Genomic DNA, 18863 nt, shown 5'->3' on the forward strand with positions numbered 1-18863 from the left:
CCTGAGAAATGTGATAAGACATCTTATTTCCTTGACTACTTATTTTTCCTCCAGATATTTACCTGGGTCAGCCACTGTCACATTTCACTGCTGTCAGTGTGACAGTTTTATTAAGGCACTCCGTTTTTTTTTTTTTTTAAGTTCAGTTGTATTTTATTTTATGTCACTTCCAGTCTATTCCCTGTTTAGCTGCAGACCATAGCGACAACTAAAGAATCTACTGAACTGTCCCACCCTACAGGCAGAATCCATCACTGAAAACCTTGTATTAATGATGATTAGCGGTGCTCATGGACCTCTGTTTTTTAGTGTCAACTAATGGGATTTTAAACAGATGTGATCATGGTTTAAACTGTTGTAACTAAATCCAACATTTGTTTCAAGATCTGTATCCAATCAGTCCCTGAAGGAAAGATTTGCAGGTCTTTTCCTTGCTGAAACAAGAAACTAGTCAGTCACAGTGCAGATAACAGCTATCATGTGGTTTGAATGTCCATTACTGTTTCCATTCTCTGCACATGCTTATTGTATCCTTTTACCTCATGCGATCAAGATGGCTTATGGATTTACTTCTAGACTGCTGGCAGATTGTTCGTGTCTGCTAAGTCACCGTGTGAATCTTAGATCACTTTTTGCCTGATTGTGACTCAGTGTTTTCCTTTGATGCATATGAAACGAGCTGATTTCTGATAAATAGAAAATAGGATCTTGCAAAGGTAGGCTTTCATGTAGCAGCTTCCTTTGAATGTTAAATGAATAGGTCTGAGTATAATTCTGTAATTATAAAGCCCACAAGCTGAAACAGCCTCTCTCTCTCTCTCTCTCTCTATCCCCTCTCTGCTCCTGTCTTTGCTCTGTTGCCATGGCACCTCAGCACCTCACCTCACCTCTTCAATTTGCTTTTGTGTTCCTCTATTAAAGGCTTCGTCACCTGGACCCAAAGCAGTGCAGACAACAGCAGCAGGAGCAGAACCTGAATCACAAGATGAAGTCTTTGGTAAGAGGTCAAAACACATTTTGAATTAGTGTTTACATTATGCTGAACTCCTAAATGATGCACACAAAGTTGTTAACATGCATTTATACTTTCAGCTTTCCTCAGTTATCTGTATGTGCTTCTGTTAGAATCACCATTGTTAACGGACTTCTAGGAGTTGTACTGCATGGCAGGGCACCAGACTAACATTTGATACTTGTGGCACTGGTGCCACTTAGATGGTGGCACCGCCTCTCAGTGTGTGGATCAACACAGCTGATGGATTGAAAGTCGCTGCCTCGTGAGACGAGTGACAGACCTGCAGATAAACATTGCGATGACAGTATTGCAGTCCACCATTTCTAGTGGGAGCAGTTGCTTGTGCATAACCTGTTTATGTTGCAGTCGTGCCCAGTGCGACCTTTGAAAAAAGTCAGTCTCACATTAAATAAATTTAGTTGCAAAATGGGACTGATCACTTGCAGTCTGGAGCCCTGATTGGCTAATAGGCTCAGTGCAGAAGAACATAACATGCAATCCCAGCATATCAGTTAGTAAGACTTATTATGGGCTGTTCAAAAATACTTGTCATAATGAATCAGTTTTTAAAGTGATTTTGTCCAAAAGTCTATCATTTAATGAAATATAGGTCCCCCACCGCACTCCGTCTTAGTCCTAAAGCACAGTATAAAGCTGAAATAACAGCCACAAATTCCCATCGACGCAGTAGCCTCTTGAGCTCCTCATCTTGACTCGATATCTGTTGAACAGCTTCCGCTTCACAACACTGGCTCAGAAGCTGCTAATCCTGCAGTGTGACATTCGTTTGGAGTGAGTTGACTGGCTGGTGAAAAGTAGCACTTGCCGATGATGGATGAATCTTCATGGCTTGTGGAAGCCAGCTATTCCCCAGAAGAAAGTTTCCCTGAGTTTCATTTCTCATAGTTTGCTCTTAGAGAAGTTTTCCATCAGTCCCACTCATTGTAATTGATGTCAGTGTATTAGAAAACCCTTGTAATTCTGCTGTTCTGCAGACGAGGGCAGAATTTGATGCACAACATTGCCGAACTCTGTAGTTGATTTATTTCAGTGCTAGATGCTTTTACAAACTGGTTGAAGGAATTATCCCTGAGGCCAGAAGAAAATTGTAATTGCTACAGCAAATTTGCAGACTTTTTTTTTTTTTTGTAATTAGGCAGCAGCTCTGATTTCAAGGTTGAAGGTTTGAATCTCGGTGCCTGCAGTCCACATGTTGGGCAAGACACTGAACCAAGACACTGGTTAGAGCTATCGGTTGAGGTGGCGCCACAGATGGCTGCTATCGGTTCTGTACCAGAAACAAATTCCTTGTGTGTAACATACTTGGCCAATAAAGGTGATTATCCTTATTATTAACTTCAAGTTTAATAAGTTATTGTAACTTTCATCATACACATTCAGAACATATAGAAGCGAGATACCGTTCTCCCTTCATCATAATGTTCAGTACACAACATTCACATTTTAAAAAGCAAAACAATCCACACATTAGAAATACAGTGACAAACAGAGCAAAACAATCCTAAAAGCACAATCATTCATTGTAATCAAATCGAAGTCAGACTGGATTTTCTACTGGGATAAAACTGTAACTGAAGTACACTGCATGCATAATAGATCAGGCTACATAAAAAATATATAATAGCATCACTCTGTCAATATTTAAATTTATGAGACCTTACCATGAAATCCACTTCCCCAGTGCATTTTTCCCCACTGTGAAAGAAACCTGAGTCACCGAGGTGTCCTTTTGGTTCCTGTTGACTTTGACGACAGTATGTCAGTGAAGATGCTGCTTCAGGCGCCTCCCAGGGTGAAGGAAATGATTTTTTTTTTTTTCCCCACACACACAATATGTGATTTGGCCAAACATCAACAGCAGAGTTATAGTGTATTGGCTTTTCATAGCTGCCTGTTCAGATTTGGTGGCATCCCAAAAAAGATTGGTAACCTAAGACAAAGGCAAGTCTGTTTTTCAACTGAACAGAAGTATTTGGCAGAGTCATAATCCTTCATGTGACTCAAATAGCAGTTTTTTTTTCTGTACTTTTGCTGCTATTTTCACTCTCGCTACTTGAGATGTTACCTCTTTTACTGCTTCTACCTCTATTAAGGCTAAAGGATCCTTTTCAAACAAAACTGATTCAGAATTGCAGGTTCAACATCACCAGAGTCACAACTTTATTTAGGCTATAACATTATTCACAAGTCACCTTAAAAGAGGTTGGAAAAAATAATTATGCTTTAACTGATAATACATTTTAATTTTTTATTATTTCTTATACATTCACACGCACCCAGCTGTAGCTAAGCTGAGCACCACCATCAGCAAGATGCAGGCATGATGTAGAAAATGTCCCAACATGACTAAGACCTTATTAGGAGGTCATCATATAAATGAATGAATAAATAAATAAAATTGTACCTAAAACTGCTTCAAGTGAAGGGGTGATTCTGTGCCTTTGAGGACACAAGCTGTCAGTGGATGTTTCTGGACACAGACCGATGATTTCTCTATACCTGTAGAGCTAACTTTGTATTTGGCCACGTTTAGCATTACACTGCTGCTAGCTGACATTTCTCACTGGAATATGGACCATGTTAAGCACCAGAATTGACAGACATCTGTAAAGTCGGCTTCCGGTGCGGGCTCCCGTAAAAAAAAAAAAAAAAAAAAAAGGTATGCAGTTCAACAATGTCGCATTTACCTCAAACAGTAATTTCATGGGTTTCCAGCAGGTTGTTTCATTTCAAAGTATTGAAAATGTCTATATTTAAGTAAATATGATACTGCGGAAATGTCTTGCACATGCATCCTCTAACGCTTTTAAACAAGTCCGTATATATGCTTGCTGCATGTCGGTATCGGCACTATTACATGTTGAAGTTTAATTTATGGAAAATAATCAGCAAACCTGGGAGTGAGAGAGGAGACTTACTTATATTACTACTACTGTCAACAACAACAGCAGTTGGCCATTTTAAAGTTATTGCCAACTTTTATATGTCTTTTTATGAACCCAGTTTGTGTTTCAAGATATGAGTTGAGATCACAGAACTTCTTGTTATAAACTGCACCAAAGGTTTGGACTGGATTTGGAAAAACAGCATTTAAATATAGAGGAGAAACTGACTTTTGGTGAATTTAAAGGATTTATGGCTTTTTGGGGTGTATAAGTGCGTAATGTGATTTTGCGATTTTGTTTTGTAATTATCTTGTTGCTGCTGTCTTGACCAGGTCTCTCTTGCAAATGAGCTTCAGAATGTCGATCAGATATTACCTACTTAAATGAAACTAAATCGAAGAGAAAATGAACTGTAATAAAAATAAGGAGGAATCTGATCTGAATGTGTCTTTTCCATCAGTTCAGGTCTTCTAACACACAGTCAGCCCTAATATTGATTGATTATACAACAAATACACAATCATTCCAGCTGCCTTAAAGGCTGGTGGGGGCTCATCAACTGATTTTCAAAGAAAGATCAATACTGACTTAATATTATGTAAAGGCAATTTATCTAACTCTGGCATGTTGTTCGTGTGTGTGTGTGTGCGTGCACGCATACGTGATTGAATTTGTGGGTGTCCATATTGATGTTGTGTCATGGCAGCTTGCTTGAGTATGTAATCATGCCTCCTTGTGCAGAAAGTAATATGCAGTAGCTGCCCAAGAGCCACTGTTTGTTGCCGTTCTCACTGATTCTTTATTATCAGCAGCAGAGTTGTAACATGCAGAGACTGTGTCAGATTGATCTGATATTATCCATATCCTGCATCTAATTCATGTCCCTGGTGTTAAACAGTTGCCATTGATCAGCATGGAGCAGACTTGGAGGATACGCAAATGACACAAGTAATACTTCAAAGTGGCCGCCCACACAACACACAGTGTCATTTGAGGACAACAAAATATTGAGGCACAGTGGCTTGCTCAGCTTGTAACCAGGTTTGCCTATTGCCTTAGTAATTTCATTTAATTATTTTTTTATATCAGCTTGATTCGACATTTTCTTACATCTTTTCTTCTGTGACCTCAGTGTCTTCACAAAGGAGTTTCTGGCAGCTCACGGTGAAAACGCAAGTTAACAAGTTTATGTGGCAATCACCTTAAAATGGGAGACAAGCAGCAGCAACTTAAAACATGACTCCAGTGTCTGCTACACTCATTCAGGTTTTTGAGTCTGCTTAACAGTGAACAGTACTGAGCTGTACTTACACCATCAGGAGAAATATTTAGCTTGGTTAATAGAGGGCAGTGAGTGGGAAGATGAGAAACGGCATAGGAGCTGGAGTTTAAGGGCATTTTGTTCATAGCTCATATCAGTGTGTTTTTTTTGTCTGAGTTTATTTTGTTTGTTTTGGTAAAAAGCTGCCTCAAAACATCTCGATATTCATGCATAGATTTCACTTTGCTGCTTAATGTCTATCTACTTCTTTGCTCAGTTAGCACTGCTCTCTGAAAGTGTGCAAAGAGACAATTTTCTTGTTGGTTTCCAACTTCAGGAACATAGCTGCCAGGACATACTTAAAACCTTCCTCTCACCTGTGCATCAAGGCTGAAGTAATTGAGTACCCTTAGGTTGATTTAGGGCACAGGCAGAAGAAAATAACAGGAATTTCCACCAAACCAGGCTGCTGTGAGTGTTTTATGATAGGCAGGTTAGTAGTGCACTATTAGAGCCTGTTTTGGTGTAGCTGTCATCAGCAGGCATCATGACTCATCTCTACCTGCTCTGCACTTCCTGTTTGCATTGCTTTTCCACTAAAGGGCAAACACCACCATCAGCTGTGCAGATGTTAAAAGCCCATTATGGTTCCATTACCTGGCCCGGCCTTCAGCAGGGCCCCACTCAGCAAAACAGACCTCCTCTCTATGTCTGCCTGTTCTGTCCTGACTCTGTAGGTCAGTTTGGTGATGATGCATTTTAGGACACCATAGCTTAAAGGACCATATGGGTGGTTGCACATGGTTTATCTCATCACTTTAAGAACAGCTGACCGAAACACATAAGAGGATGGCCTTGACAGGTCTTTTATAAAAGATATTCTGTTAGTGTAATAGTCTAAAGTTGAACAGACCACAGAGTGCATATATTGGTATGACGTGCATCACGTGATCCCACAAAGCAGGATGCTACAGACTATACCACTCACTATGTTATTTTTTTCTGGTGTCCTCTATGATTTATACAGAATTTTGTACCCAAATTCTGGTAGGATCAGGTAGTACATTGTTTATCACTGGTAATTCAGAAGAGCACAGTCTTTTCACCATTCTTCTCCAGGGTGAAACGTATTCTGTCTTAACTTCCACCTCGTGTTAATGCCACAAATCCTTTTGTAAATAAGTTGTAGAGTTCAGTGTAGCTCCTACATCAGTATTGAACAGAATCTGCTCGCAGTCGCATGTCCTACAAAATGTATCAGCTGTTGAAAATTAGCTTCACTGTTTAAATTTCTAACATGTGGAGTCAATTGTGGTGTGAAAACCCTGTAGATATCATTTAACAGTTACATAATTTATTTAAAAAACATTTACAATGCTTGGCATACAAGCTAAGTGCATTCCACTTAGTCATGATGGTTGGCAGGAATGTGAAGCTTTTATGAAAACGCAGCTCAACAAGTTAAAACTCACAAAAACACTAGTATACGGGGCGGCCCTGAGAGCTCCGCCCGCTACACTGCAGCGCATGTAGACAGACAAACAGAAGCAAATTAAGAATCCATCGCATTTAGAAAAATACTGCAAAATGAGAAAGCACATCTTGTACAGAAACCCTGGATGCATTTCTCTCACTGTCTGTGCTATTTGAGTTTCACTGTTTGGTTGTGTTTTCTCTCCTTGTAGTATATTCTCTAAATTGTGAGCCTGTATTGTCAAAATGGTAAAGATGTGCTATTAATTAATTCCAAACTGTCATTCGAAATGCCAGCAGTAGGTTTTTATGGCAGCCATTATGAGGGCCATGGGAATATTGCTTTTAGATGTAACGGCATTATGGGGAAACTGAGATGCCTTGACTAGTTTGCATGTGGTGCATGTGTTTTTAACAGATTTTTTTGTTTGTTTTTGTACAGTAGGTTGACCTCTACTGTTAAACTCAGTACATTCAACAAGAGACTCTCAGTCTCTTCAAGCTGAGGGTTGGCAGGGTCATTCATACAAAGACTTTCCCTCTGAAGCACCTGCCTTGAGATGAATGTAGTTCTGTGAGGAGACTGAAGCACAAAAACAAATTACAAAGAGAAACCTTTCATTTAGAGGACCTTAATGAGGTACATCAATATGGGTTACCTAAGCTCTTACATCATAGTCTAGGTCAATCTGTTTTCATGCAGAAAACGTGGTTACATGGGCAATAATATTCCCAAGGTCTTACAGCTGGGTATGAGGGGAGATATAGCAATAGAGTACTATGGCAACATAGAAATATAAAGGCTTTCTTTTTTTTTACTTTTAAATGTTGTTTCATCTAGAAACACTCAGCTGAATGCAGTCGGCAGTGACCACTCCTGAGTGGACCCCGAGGGGCTGTCTGTGTAAAGACACCACATGGCCTATAAAGATCTAATTCTGCTTTCTGCTGCAAACTTTGTTTTGCATTTTGTTTGGCTTGATGCAAAACTTTGGTGCCGACTGTGATTCAGTGGGTAGAGCAGTCGTCTCCTAACCGGAAGGTCGAAGTGTCCTTGGGCAAGACACTGAACCCACAAGTTGCCCCTGATGGTTAGAGCCATCGGTGTGAGTTGGCGCCACAAATGGCTGCCTCGGTTCTGTACCGGAAACAATTTCCTTGTGTGTAACATACTTGGCCACATAAAGGTGATTATCCTCTTCCACTTACATTTTAATAAACACACTGTTGTTATTAAGCTCTATATCAGCTAATACATTCAGTTACTCAAACCATTTTAACTTAATTAGATGGAACTTATCTGTGTATCCCATATAAACCCAATCCACATGTCACAGTACCACAAGATGAAAGCACCTATAGTCAGTACTGTAACAATAAGAACATTTGTGTTTCCATTTCCAATTGAATACCATGAGGAAAACTGGACTAATGAGAATAGATATGTAATATACAATAAAGTAATATGGTGTGAAGCTAGATCTTGGTCATATAAGTTAAAGGTTCCCTATGAAGGTTTTGACCTCCAGTGGTGCCATAATGTGTTTTTGTTATTAGGAAAAGGAAGATTACATGGAAGTAACAAAGCTTGGTTTTGATTTATGAGGTAGGGAATGTATTTGACACATTTGTTGGCATTCAAGAATATGAAACATTTTAGTCTGTGGCGCCGATTGTAACTTCAGTTTGTGTACAAGCAAACTGAGAAGGCTGCCTTTAATGTGGCAACTGAAGCAATATGAAGCACAGGAGAGAGCAGACATACCTTTAGCTCCTAATGCAACAGAAGAAGAGCAACCTGTGTGTACAGCTTACCCAGATAAACATCACAAAAAATACAGGCCCGCTGAACCTATTTTGTGTGGAACCTAATTAGAATCCTTCCCAGGAAAGGTGGACCTCAATAATTTAAGAATAAACTGCCATGGTTGGGTTTTGATGGAAATGGTGTTAAAGCACACAAAGTACAGATGTAACAGTAGAGATGTAACATGATAAGAGAAGATGAGTTTTATAACACTAGAGCTTCTATCAAGGGAACTGAGTAGGATACTGGTGTGAACCAGTTGTCACCTATTTCATACAATATGTGCTTCTGCTTTCAATTGCATTTCAGGAAGTAGCAATACAAGTGTAAAACTACTCAAAATACTACTTAAGTAAAAGTACCTAAATATTAGTTAGCATCAAAACATACTTAAAGTACTAAAAGTAAAAGTATTCATTATGCAGACAGGCTCATTTCACATTCCTAATGACTGATGCATTATTGTGTACATCACATTTAACAGTGCCACTGGTACAGGGGGAGCTAGTGTCAACTAACTTTTATGCATTTAATTAAAATTACTGCTGAGTAGCTCGTGGATATTCCACCACAGATCAATGAGTTTTTATAATTTTACTTTCTTTTTTTTTTGCATCAGTCTGGTCATGAAAAGTAACTAGTAATTAACGTTATAAAATAAATGCAGTGGGGTAAAAAGCACAATATTTGCCTCTAAATTGAAGTGAAGTCAAATTATTAAGTAACAGAAAATGAAAATATTCAAGTAAAGTACAGATAGCTCAAAATTGTACTTAAGTACAGTGCTGGAGTAAATTCACTGCATCAGACTGCACTGATCTGGTCTGAGCCTGGCTTGGTTAGCCAGAGTGCTCTTCTTACTGGCCAAGAGGGAGCAGAGGGAGGATGTAAGACTCACGTGCCTCCCTGTTTGCTCATTACTAACTCTGTAGAGAAGCGACTGAAAACACAGATCCACTCGTATTGAAAAGGGTCAGAACATGGTCTTTGGAAGTTAGATTTCCCGTTGTGAAGGCTTGTTTAGTTTATAAGGAGGGAGACGTATATGCTGTTAATGTGGCATTGTGCATGATCACAAGTGGGTTTTCATTTACTGATATGCCTTCCATCAGTCCTGCATAGCTCCCACTGTTTTTATCTATAAAGCTTCTATTTTATTCCATTTTCCACTGGATTTGTTGTGCTCTAAACACTGAATATAATATTTTTTCAGCAGATAAAAGAGTAAACTGCTATTGATTCTCGCTTCCTCAGACACAAACAGTAGCGGCTACCGCTATAATTCTGTACATGCCAGGCACACTTTTTTTTTTTTTTTTTTTTTTTTTTTTTTTTTTTTATTGATTTTGCTCAAGTTTTAGGTCACTGCATCTGGTGACCATTGCACAATCACCATATAGAACTTGAGCTTTCAGATTTATGGCCTGAGCAGCTCTCTAATATGATATCAGATACCTAGAGTGGATCATATCATTTCTGCTCCCTAACGTGAGGTCTGCACAGCTTGGAGTGACTCACAGTGTTCTGTTTGTGGGGTAGCCTGCCTATGTTGCATAGATTTAAGTGTTAGATCAATGTCCTTGTGTTGAACGTCAGAACCATGCATGCTTACTGTACCCACCTTTCTTCCTGCAACCCTTGTTTTAACCCACTTTAGTAGTAACTTTGTAAATTTATCATTCTACACTAAGATGAGGCTTTTTTTCATGTGGGTCCCGCTGGATCAAATCTCTGTGTATATACTCCATATTCTCACTGTGATTGTGCACGTCTTGCTGACTGTGCATAGATCAGAGTATTGAGAATATGTCTGAGTTTATTCCTACACATACTGAAGTGCAGTGGTTCAGTCACTTGTCTATGTGGCGGAGGCTGACACTAGCTGGTATGGGCCCTGGCACTGCCAACACGAAGCACCTCCTCTCCCTCTCTCTCAAAAGCGCTGATTGTTAAAGGGCAGCCTCCATCACTGGACCAGCGTTGTTTGGTTTGACACCATTGTTCAGATTCTCCCTTTCTGTCCCCTTTGACCTCGCTTTCTCTCCTCTAACCCCTGCCCCTTTCTTTCAGTTTTTTCTTTCTTTCTCAGATGGATTAGGTGAACTCAAGATCACTCACTCAAGCAAAAGCTACAACATGTACCACATAAATATTTCTCTGTTATCTGTCAAAAGCATTCCTGTTTATATAGGCTTGTTCATTCCCTCATGTCTGCAGCTTTTCTTAGGGGATATTATGAAGACATATCACATTTCTGTGCATTCTGCACCTGTGTGTTTGTGTGCAATGCTGCAGGAGATTGTGACTTAGTATGGACATGAATTCATTAGACCATGTCATCTGGCAGGACACTCACTGAGTGTACGTTGGCAGCTGGGTCCATGGCTACAAGAGTGTAAATGGAAGGGATGATGAATTGCCAAGAGAGTACAAAAGAACTACCCTAGCTACTGCATCCCATATGTCAAACAAGATGGACTGGAGTCCTTTTCCCTCAGAGGAAAACAACAAATTCAAGTTTGGGTAGAAGTGCAGCTGTGGATGAGCACCAAATGTCTGTGGCTGTGCTCAGACATCATATGATTTATCCAGAAACAACCACTGTGAGATAGATTAAAGCTCACACCTGGCAAGAGAGACACACTTGAGAATCATGTTTGTCTCAGTTTGTTAGTCATCAGACTTTGCTTCACTGCTCACATTGGATTTTATCTGTGGGATTACTCTGGCAGATTCTCAACAGTGTAAGATCTGCATTCTGCTGCTGTTTAGTAGACTGTCTTGGGTCCCGATTAAAAATCCTTGTCTGACATGTTTGGCACTAGGAAGTTAACAGAAGTTTCAAGGAAGGTTTATTACATACCATGCACGGTAGTGGTAGTTATGTGTCGACAGACAGTGGTGTGAAGTCTCGTGTTATAGAGAAGGAAGAGACTCAGCATTCATTCAGATAATGATAATAGTATTCATTGTGTTGCACTTGTGTGTATGAAACATGACAGGAAGTAGTTGCATGATTTTCATTAAGAAAAATGTTAAAGGCTGACAACTTTCTCAGCTCCACAGACCCAGGCAATTCACTGTGTGATGTGGGTGTGAATTTTGGATCATTGTTTTTGTAAAGTTATGCAGGGTCCCTCAAAGGTTTCAGCAGTAAGGGTTTTCAGACTGACCACCGGATAGTTGAGTGTTAATGGGATCAGCTTCCTCAGTACTGTTTAGGTGCAGCTGTTTATCAAGCTGTCTATTTTGTGATCATATTGCCCAAGTGGTGCCAGCATGAACTGAGCCCACAGTATTAGAATCCACCTCAGTCCTTCCTCCAAATTGAGCTGTCCCTTATCAGTGCTTTTGACAAGCTTTGCCTTGATAGAAACCTTGTGTGTCCCCGTGTGTGTGAAAAGACTGAATCATGGCTTTACACAGTATATACCATCCTGATTCATTCCATCTGTACTGTTATTTTTGCCAACAGATTCTTAATACATTTTTGTTGGGTGCTTGTTACAAAAATTCTGCATAAGAATTGCTAAGCCAGCATCCAGCCGGGTTACAGCTTCTGGACATTGGTCACATCCATTGCCATGATGAAGTGTGCGTATGCATAAATGTGTTTTGGTCTCTCATGTCTGCCTGACCAAATGTCCCTTGGCGCTACAGTGGTGGCAGCAACCCTTGCTGAGCTCTGTTCTTCTCGTGTACTATGCCTCTGTCCTACTAGAGACACATTCATACTGGCTGCCAATGAAATTAATATTTCATCGGCAGTTCAACTGCCAAGCTCAACTGAGCAAATTCAAAATTAAGATGTTAGTGAGTTTGTAGTAATATGGTTAAACTGAGATGCCAGAAGAGCTGTTTACTTTATTATCCAATCAAAACAGTAGTAAAGCTTTTTGCATTTGAATCCATCCCCATTTAAAGACAGCTGCTCTCAGTGAAGTTTAAAGGTCATGAGCATGGCCTGGGTTATAATAAGGGAGCAGTTCTGCTGCATCTCTTATCTTGTGCAGAAAAATCTCTGGGGGACTTCTGTGCTGAATGCCAGATGGGACTTAAGAGACAGAGAGGGTCTTTTTTCGCTGGGCTTGTGGGTGCTTCAGATCCACCACGAATGCAACAGCTAAAGGAATTTTCAGGCCCTGGGTGGGAGGTTTGGTTCAGGGCCACATACCGTTGGGTGTTTTTTCAGAGGAATGCTTCCCATGCCTCAGTTCCACCACAGTCCTTGTTGTTGTCACAGATGCTAGGCTACCCATCCTCTTCACATTGAGGAAGAGGAGGAAAAATGCTAAGATTGAGGCCCACTCCCTTCATTCCTCTCCCCATCCAGATGCTGATCTGTCCACTTTTGCTGAGAACTGCATTTTATGACTGAACAGATCCGACAGGCCTTTTCCGGTGTCTTCACCTAACTATTTCACCTTGCGGGAGGCAGAGGTGGTAACGGTAATTGTTCTGGGCACAGTAATCTGAAACTCTTTGGTAGCAGATCACATCAATAGACCCCTACAATTTCACCAGAACTATCAGGGCATCCTAAGACTTCAGTTGTCATGGGGACATCTTGAAGGTGTCCTGGTGAATTAATCAAATGCATTATATTATGTAGTCACCTTCAGACTGTGATAATGTCTTGAGTAGACAGTTAATTGTCTAGCTAATGAGAAGCTGAAAACATACAGTCTTAAGAATGAGGCTGACATCTCTTAGTGCTTATAAAGGATAGCATCCAAAGTAGTATATTTGGCCAAGCGTGTGTACCAGACCCTGACCTTTGTGTCTTTTTCTTTTTCTTTTTACTGTTATTATCTTGGAGTGCAACACATGAAGAAATATGTTATTCATGAAGGGAGCCAACAAAGTGAAGGCAGTGCACTCTCAGCAGACCCCTGCCTCTCCCTGCAGTGTTGTACATCAGACTGCTGGATAATTGGCCATTTAGCGTTGCTTACAAGTGGTGCTTACAAGTGGTGCTTCTTTTGCATAGCAGCATCCTTGCAGTGATAACCATGCTGTTGGAGGAAGAAGAGGTGTTTCTAATGTTGAGAAGGACTATGCGGGGGGGGAAGAGAAGCATGCAGCACTATATTTTGTTTTTCATCCCTGCTGTCTCTTTCACTTCATTTTAGCACATCCTAAACTGTGAAAGTATGGCATGAAAAGTTAATTTCCCTTCTCTCATCAGTGTTTCTGATGGTCAACAGTAATCTGTCACAGAGAATTTGAGTGTTTACAGCTGAGAAGTGACTTCCAATTAAAATGAAATCATTTACAAGAAGATGAGTCCAGAGACTGACAGGCTGAGCAGCACAGCCAATTGCTAATAATGGAGAAATGGTTAGGTGTGCTGAGGGTATTATTAAGCTCTTCTAGGTGTTTATTGATTGCCTGACTCAAGGCAGTTGTTATGAAACTGAAGGGACATTGAGTTGTGGAGAAAACGAGTCAGTGTGAGTGACTGTAATTTAGAGATTGAGCCTTCACCTTGTTAAAAAAGTGAGCACACTGAGGAGCACAGGCTGTCAGTGACCCAGTCATTTACACCAAGTAACTTCAAATGATTTACCACCATCTCAGTTTTCTCAAGTGTATCCTATAGGTAGTACTGTTGGGGCTCAACTAGCAGTGCAGGCTACTAGAGATGTTTCTAAAAGGAGCAGGAATTTCAGTGAATTCATCATAGAGCATTATGATATTAGAAAAAAAAGGGCATAGGTATCTAATGCAACACTTTAGCTTATGTTATTCTAAGCTCCTAGAATGAAAATTTAAGAGAGGAACATTTGGATCTAATAGAGATCTTCATCAGGCCTTGGCAACTGAACATCACAAAGCACGCATCCATGATTCAGGTGGTTATCTGCAGGATTGCAAGTCAGTCTCCTCTCAGACTGAACCAAGTTGTGAGGAAGGCATAAAAAGACAGACATTGTTTTCAAGCTGTTTTCTTATTTTCAAATGTTTGGATTCAGTTTCCTATTGAACTGAATGTCATTTCAAATACATTTATTAATTTAAAGCCCAAAAATCAGGTGACTGTCTTTTGGTAACCTGGATGGTAGAGTTGGCAGTTGGCAGTCCCCAATACTCTCTGCACCGTGTAGTGTCCTTGGACAAGAGATTTCCTGACAATTGCAAAGCACTTTGCCTTTTTAAAGCATTATATAAGTTTACCAATTTTACCTAAAAGCTTATGTGATGCCAAGGCCAGATAATACCGATGTCTAAGTAAAATATCCAGTTGTGGCTTTTTTCTTTCCATTGTGTTTCAAATGGTCATTCAGGAGAAACCTATGAGAACTACATATCATAAATAAGATCTCTGTTATTTCTCTTCTCTAGTTCCAGGGGTAATTTCTCTTTAATAGATCTTAGCTGTTTCTCCATATTTGTCTTAAGGTAGGCTTTAGGAGAAAAAGTTCAGACGTCAGTACACTCAAAATAAGAATGTGAGCTGTGGGTCATGAGAATGTGACATATCGGTCATACACCAGGATACAACTCTAATTAAACATGCACATGAAAGATTAATGTAGACTTGAGAGACTGTGAACTACAAACTTATCAGAAAAGCTATAGTCAGCTTGTTTTCTATCACATTTTACTCAGGCAGCTAAAACTCTTATCTAAAGCAATTCAATAATCTCTCACAAAGACACACTTGGCTCCTATACGTATACTGTCTGTTTACACAGACGCCGCACTGTTTTATTGAATATATTTTCACAGTGGAGGTTTGGTTTGCAGACAAAACATAATACAGGGAGTAGACAAGAACAAATGAAAATGACTAATGACTTTCCCAAGCAGCAATTAAAGAATCCTTACTTACTAAATCTTTCTTGAAAGGAATTTCATTGGCGCTCAAAACATTAGCAGCACCGGTTGCTATCTGATCCCTGTATGATAGCCATAAAGGACACAGATAACAGTCTTACCTTCACTGTACAAATCAGTAAGCAGTCTTATCCAAGCCAAGATCCAGTGAACTCACTAAAAGGCAAATAACTCAATGATAAATTGTAGCACAACAACAATATTGCTGTGTCATTGGTGCTTGGTTATCCACTGTCCTTCATCATTAGGCAGCGGGAGTGAGTGGGGAATTATTCCTGGTTTTCAACAGAGAACGGGCTGGAGAGCAACTGATTAGCAGAAAAGGAGTGAGTGGGGAATTATTCCATTGTTTTCAACAGAGAAGGGGCTGGAGAGCAACTGATTAGCAGAAATGTCAGCACCTGGTTCAGTAATGACTGACTCATCAGCATCAATCAACAGTCCTATCAGTCCCCCACATGTGCATTAGTCAGTTTGTGTGCTGGGATGCTACAACCCTGTATTTAAGTGCACACAGGGAGTCAGCTGATTACACTACTCATCAGCATGTAACTTTTTTGGCCAAACAGTGACCATGAATTTAGTGTTTATACTGGAGTATAACGGGAAGTGGAGGACTTAACGTTCAGTCAGCATGCTGTCCTCTGAAATATGTATTTCATTGATATTAGTGGCAGATGATAGCAACAGGTGATGGATGAGGGAAGTGATAATAGAGGACAAAGGACAAAGAAACAACGGGAGGAGAGGTCCTCCTGAGAGGGAACAGCATTATAATACAACATATTTACAGCTGGGCAACAAAGAAGACTTAAAGAAACTTAAAGTGCCCATGGCATGCTCATATCCAGCCATTTAATGTTTAATCTTGGGTACCTCTAGATTAGCTTTGCACCCATCATAACCCCAAATAATCTGTAAGAATAATAAAACCAGAGAGCCTCTTCCTAAAATGAGAGGATAGTTCGTGTATGTCCACATCTGCTGCCGGTGTATCGGTGGTAAGGTGGAAGATGAAGTGCAACGGCATTAATTAATGTGAATTTCTCCTCCATAGATAGGTAAACAATGGTATATGTAACACTCAAAAAAAAAAAAACGGGTCGTTGGCATAATGCAGACATAGTATCTTCTCCAGCCTTACAATGATTCTCTCTAACGTTACAGAAACAAGGCAATAACGGACATGCAACGTGTTTTTGTTTTTTTTAAACTAACCATTAAGTCCCACCCAGTAGTGGAAACGTCACTCCCTTTCAAGTAGCTCCAATGGTCGCTAAATCCAACTGGTGGTCGCTGCGTCTTCTCCCACACAACCACATAGAGTCCCAAAGTAGTTAAATTAATTCCAACAGGTAGCATAGCTCTGACAATAACATAATGGATCATTAATCCTCTCGTTAACCCACATCACATCACGTGCTGCAGACACACTGGCCTCAAGCAGTCAAAACAAACAGGTACTGTGCTCTGGGGGAATCCAGGGTTGATGAGCTGCCACAGAGTGTTTCACAGCCTGGCTGCCTGTAGGTTAGACCTGGTCAGGTAAAAGAACAAGTCCCTGTACAGGAACATTTCCGGACATGCAGTAACCTCAGGCCCTGTATTTTTCTCCACATCCTCTGGTCACAGTGGAGCAGCAGGAGGTAAAATAAATCCACAAAATCGTGTGCAGCTGAAAAACTCCACTTTTACAATGGCACCTGTGGATGTCAGGCAAGATCACATGAACATGCAACTGCCTGGAGACCATTCAAGGAAATCCGTAAAATATCACGTAATACTGTGTTTTGTTAGGAAAAAAAAGTCTTGTGAGCGAGAATATGCAAGATGTGTATAAACCTAGAAATACTAGAACATACGTACACTTGTTTTTTTTTTTTTAGCTTTAGGTCACATCTAAGATGATAATTCACTGTTGTAACATTGCAGATATGTCAGAAAACAAGTTAAAGTGTGCCATGGGCTCTTTAATGTTTCAGATTTTTTACTGTAAGCATATATTAAATTTGTTAGAATCCCTTGGCATGATGGTATGAGGTTGTACCACTGTGGGTGAGGAAGAAGTTCCTTGCACATATTCACAACTTATGGATTGGTTCACTTATTCTGCAGTAATTCCCCTATAAAGGTTACACATCCATAAAACATCCAAGTAAGGCTGGCTGTTGGCTGCTGAAACCATGAGCCAGCTTTTCCTCTGATGACTGGCAAGTCATCCTGCCTGCTAGGAGAAACTTGAAAACACAGTAATTTGTCATAACCTTTGGAGGTGTTTTGTACTTTATTTACTGTAAGTGTTCAGGTCAGTAAAAGAGAAAGTATCACTGAGCCACCATGGCACCCAGCTGAACATTATAAAGCCACTCAGAGCTGTCACATCTCAAAGCCCAGGGTGTCTACGCAGACCTTTCATTGCAGGGCTAAAAACATAGAGCTTTGTTTTGCGAGGATGACAAATGCAGCTTGGAACCAATTTGTCTGATTAATGATGTGGTGGGCCGCTTCTGGTTCAAAAGGTAGATTGGTCGTCCCCCAGCCGGAAGGTCGACGGTTCGATCCCTGCTCTCCACAGGCCACAAGTTGAAGTGTCCCTGAGCAAGACACTGAACCCCAAGTTTGTCTACCTTAAAGCAGCTTTTAACCTTGAAAGAATTGTATAAGTTTACAATGAGGATTTTGGCCTTGAAGAAGCTGGTGCTTGTTCACCTTGACAGGAAAGAGAATATAATGAAATGAGACACAAAGAGTAAGACAACATTCAGAAAGTGCTTTATACAGCAGTGCTGTGCATGTGGGGAGGGTGCCGCAGCTGGGCCATGGGATAATGCTGAAGAAAGAGGAGAATGGCATTAGACCATTTTTATTATTTATTATTAATTACTATCTTTTAGCATTTTGATTTCATGAAAGCCTAATGATTCTCAAATGAAAACGTAATGATTCTCAAAAAAAATGTTGCAGATATCCATCTGGCGAGCGACGGGTACATATGATCATCCCACAGTCTTGCTCCTGGATATTAGGGGAACAAACAAGTTGAAGCTTTTCCATACATTAGACAAAATCATATTTTGGAGCAGTGATGTGTGTAAATCCTCAGGGCTCCTCTCCTCAAAGGCCAACACTTGATCTAATTTTCTACAAATATTTGATGCATGATTTGCAAGTCTTCCAAAAGAAAAACAAGCTGAAGAAGTCACTGGACCAAATAGTGAGAATACTGGTGTTGTTGCTACAGATGCATTGTTTTAGGAGTGCATCTATCTAAACTGTACTGCAATTGGAAGTGTACATTTTCTATAGCATACTACATGGAGCTACCTGTAGCACCTGCGCTGCACCAAGAGACTGACCTTGTAGCTCTTGGGCTCCAAATCAGTGTGCCCTGGGTTGAAAATCCATACTTATAGGAGTTATTTTAGTGACACTGTGCCCTTTGTTTCTCTGTATAACTACGCAGCACTGACAACAGACCACTGTTGAGCCAATATCAGCATGCAGATTCTCTGATGTAGTGCTGCACCATTTCTGCCAGTACAGTGTGTTTTTTGTTTTGGA

The 18863-nt window shown here is 40.3% G+C and overlaps 1 protein-coding gene across 3 annotated transcripts in view; it reads left to right on the forward strand.

The window, feature by feature from the left end:
- The window catches only part of LOC109958541 (myelin basic protein), a 50429-nt gene that overhangs the window by 30405 nt on the left and 1161 nt on the right, over positions 1 to 18863 (forward strand). For all 3 annotated transcript variants that reach the window (XM_020597258.1, XM_020597257.1, XM_020597256.1), the window contains one exon: positions 922 to 997. In XM_020597258.1, coding sequence (XP_020452914.1) covers positions 922 to 997 — 76 coding nt within the window. The remainder of the gene's footprint in view (positions 1 to 921; positions 998 to 18863) is intronic.

This window comes from Monopterus albus, unplaced genomic scaffold (assembly GCF_001952655.1).
Source record: "Monopterus albus unplaced genomic scaffold, M_albus_1.0 scaffold33.1, whole genome shotgun sequence".
NCBI lineage: Eukaryota > Metazoa > Chordata > Actinopteri > Synbranchiformes > Synbranchidae > Monopterus > Monopterus albus.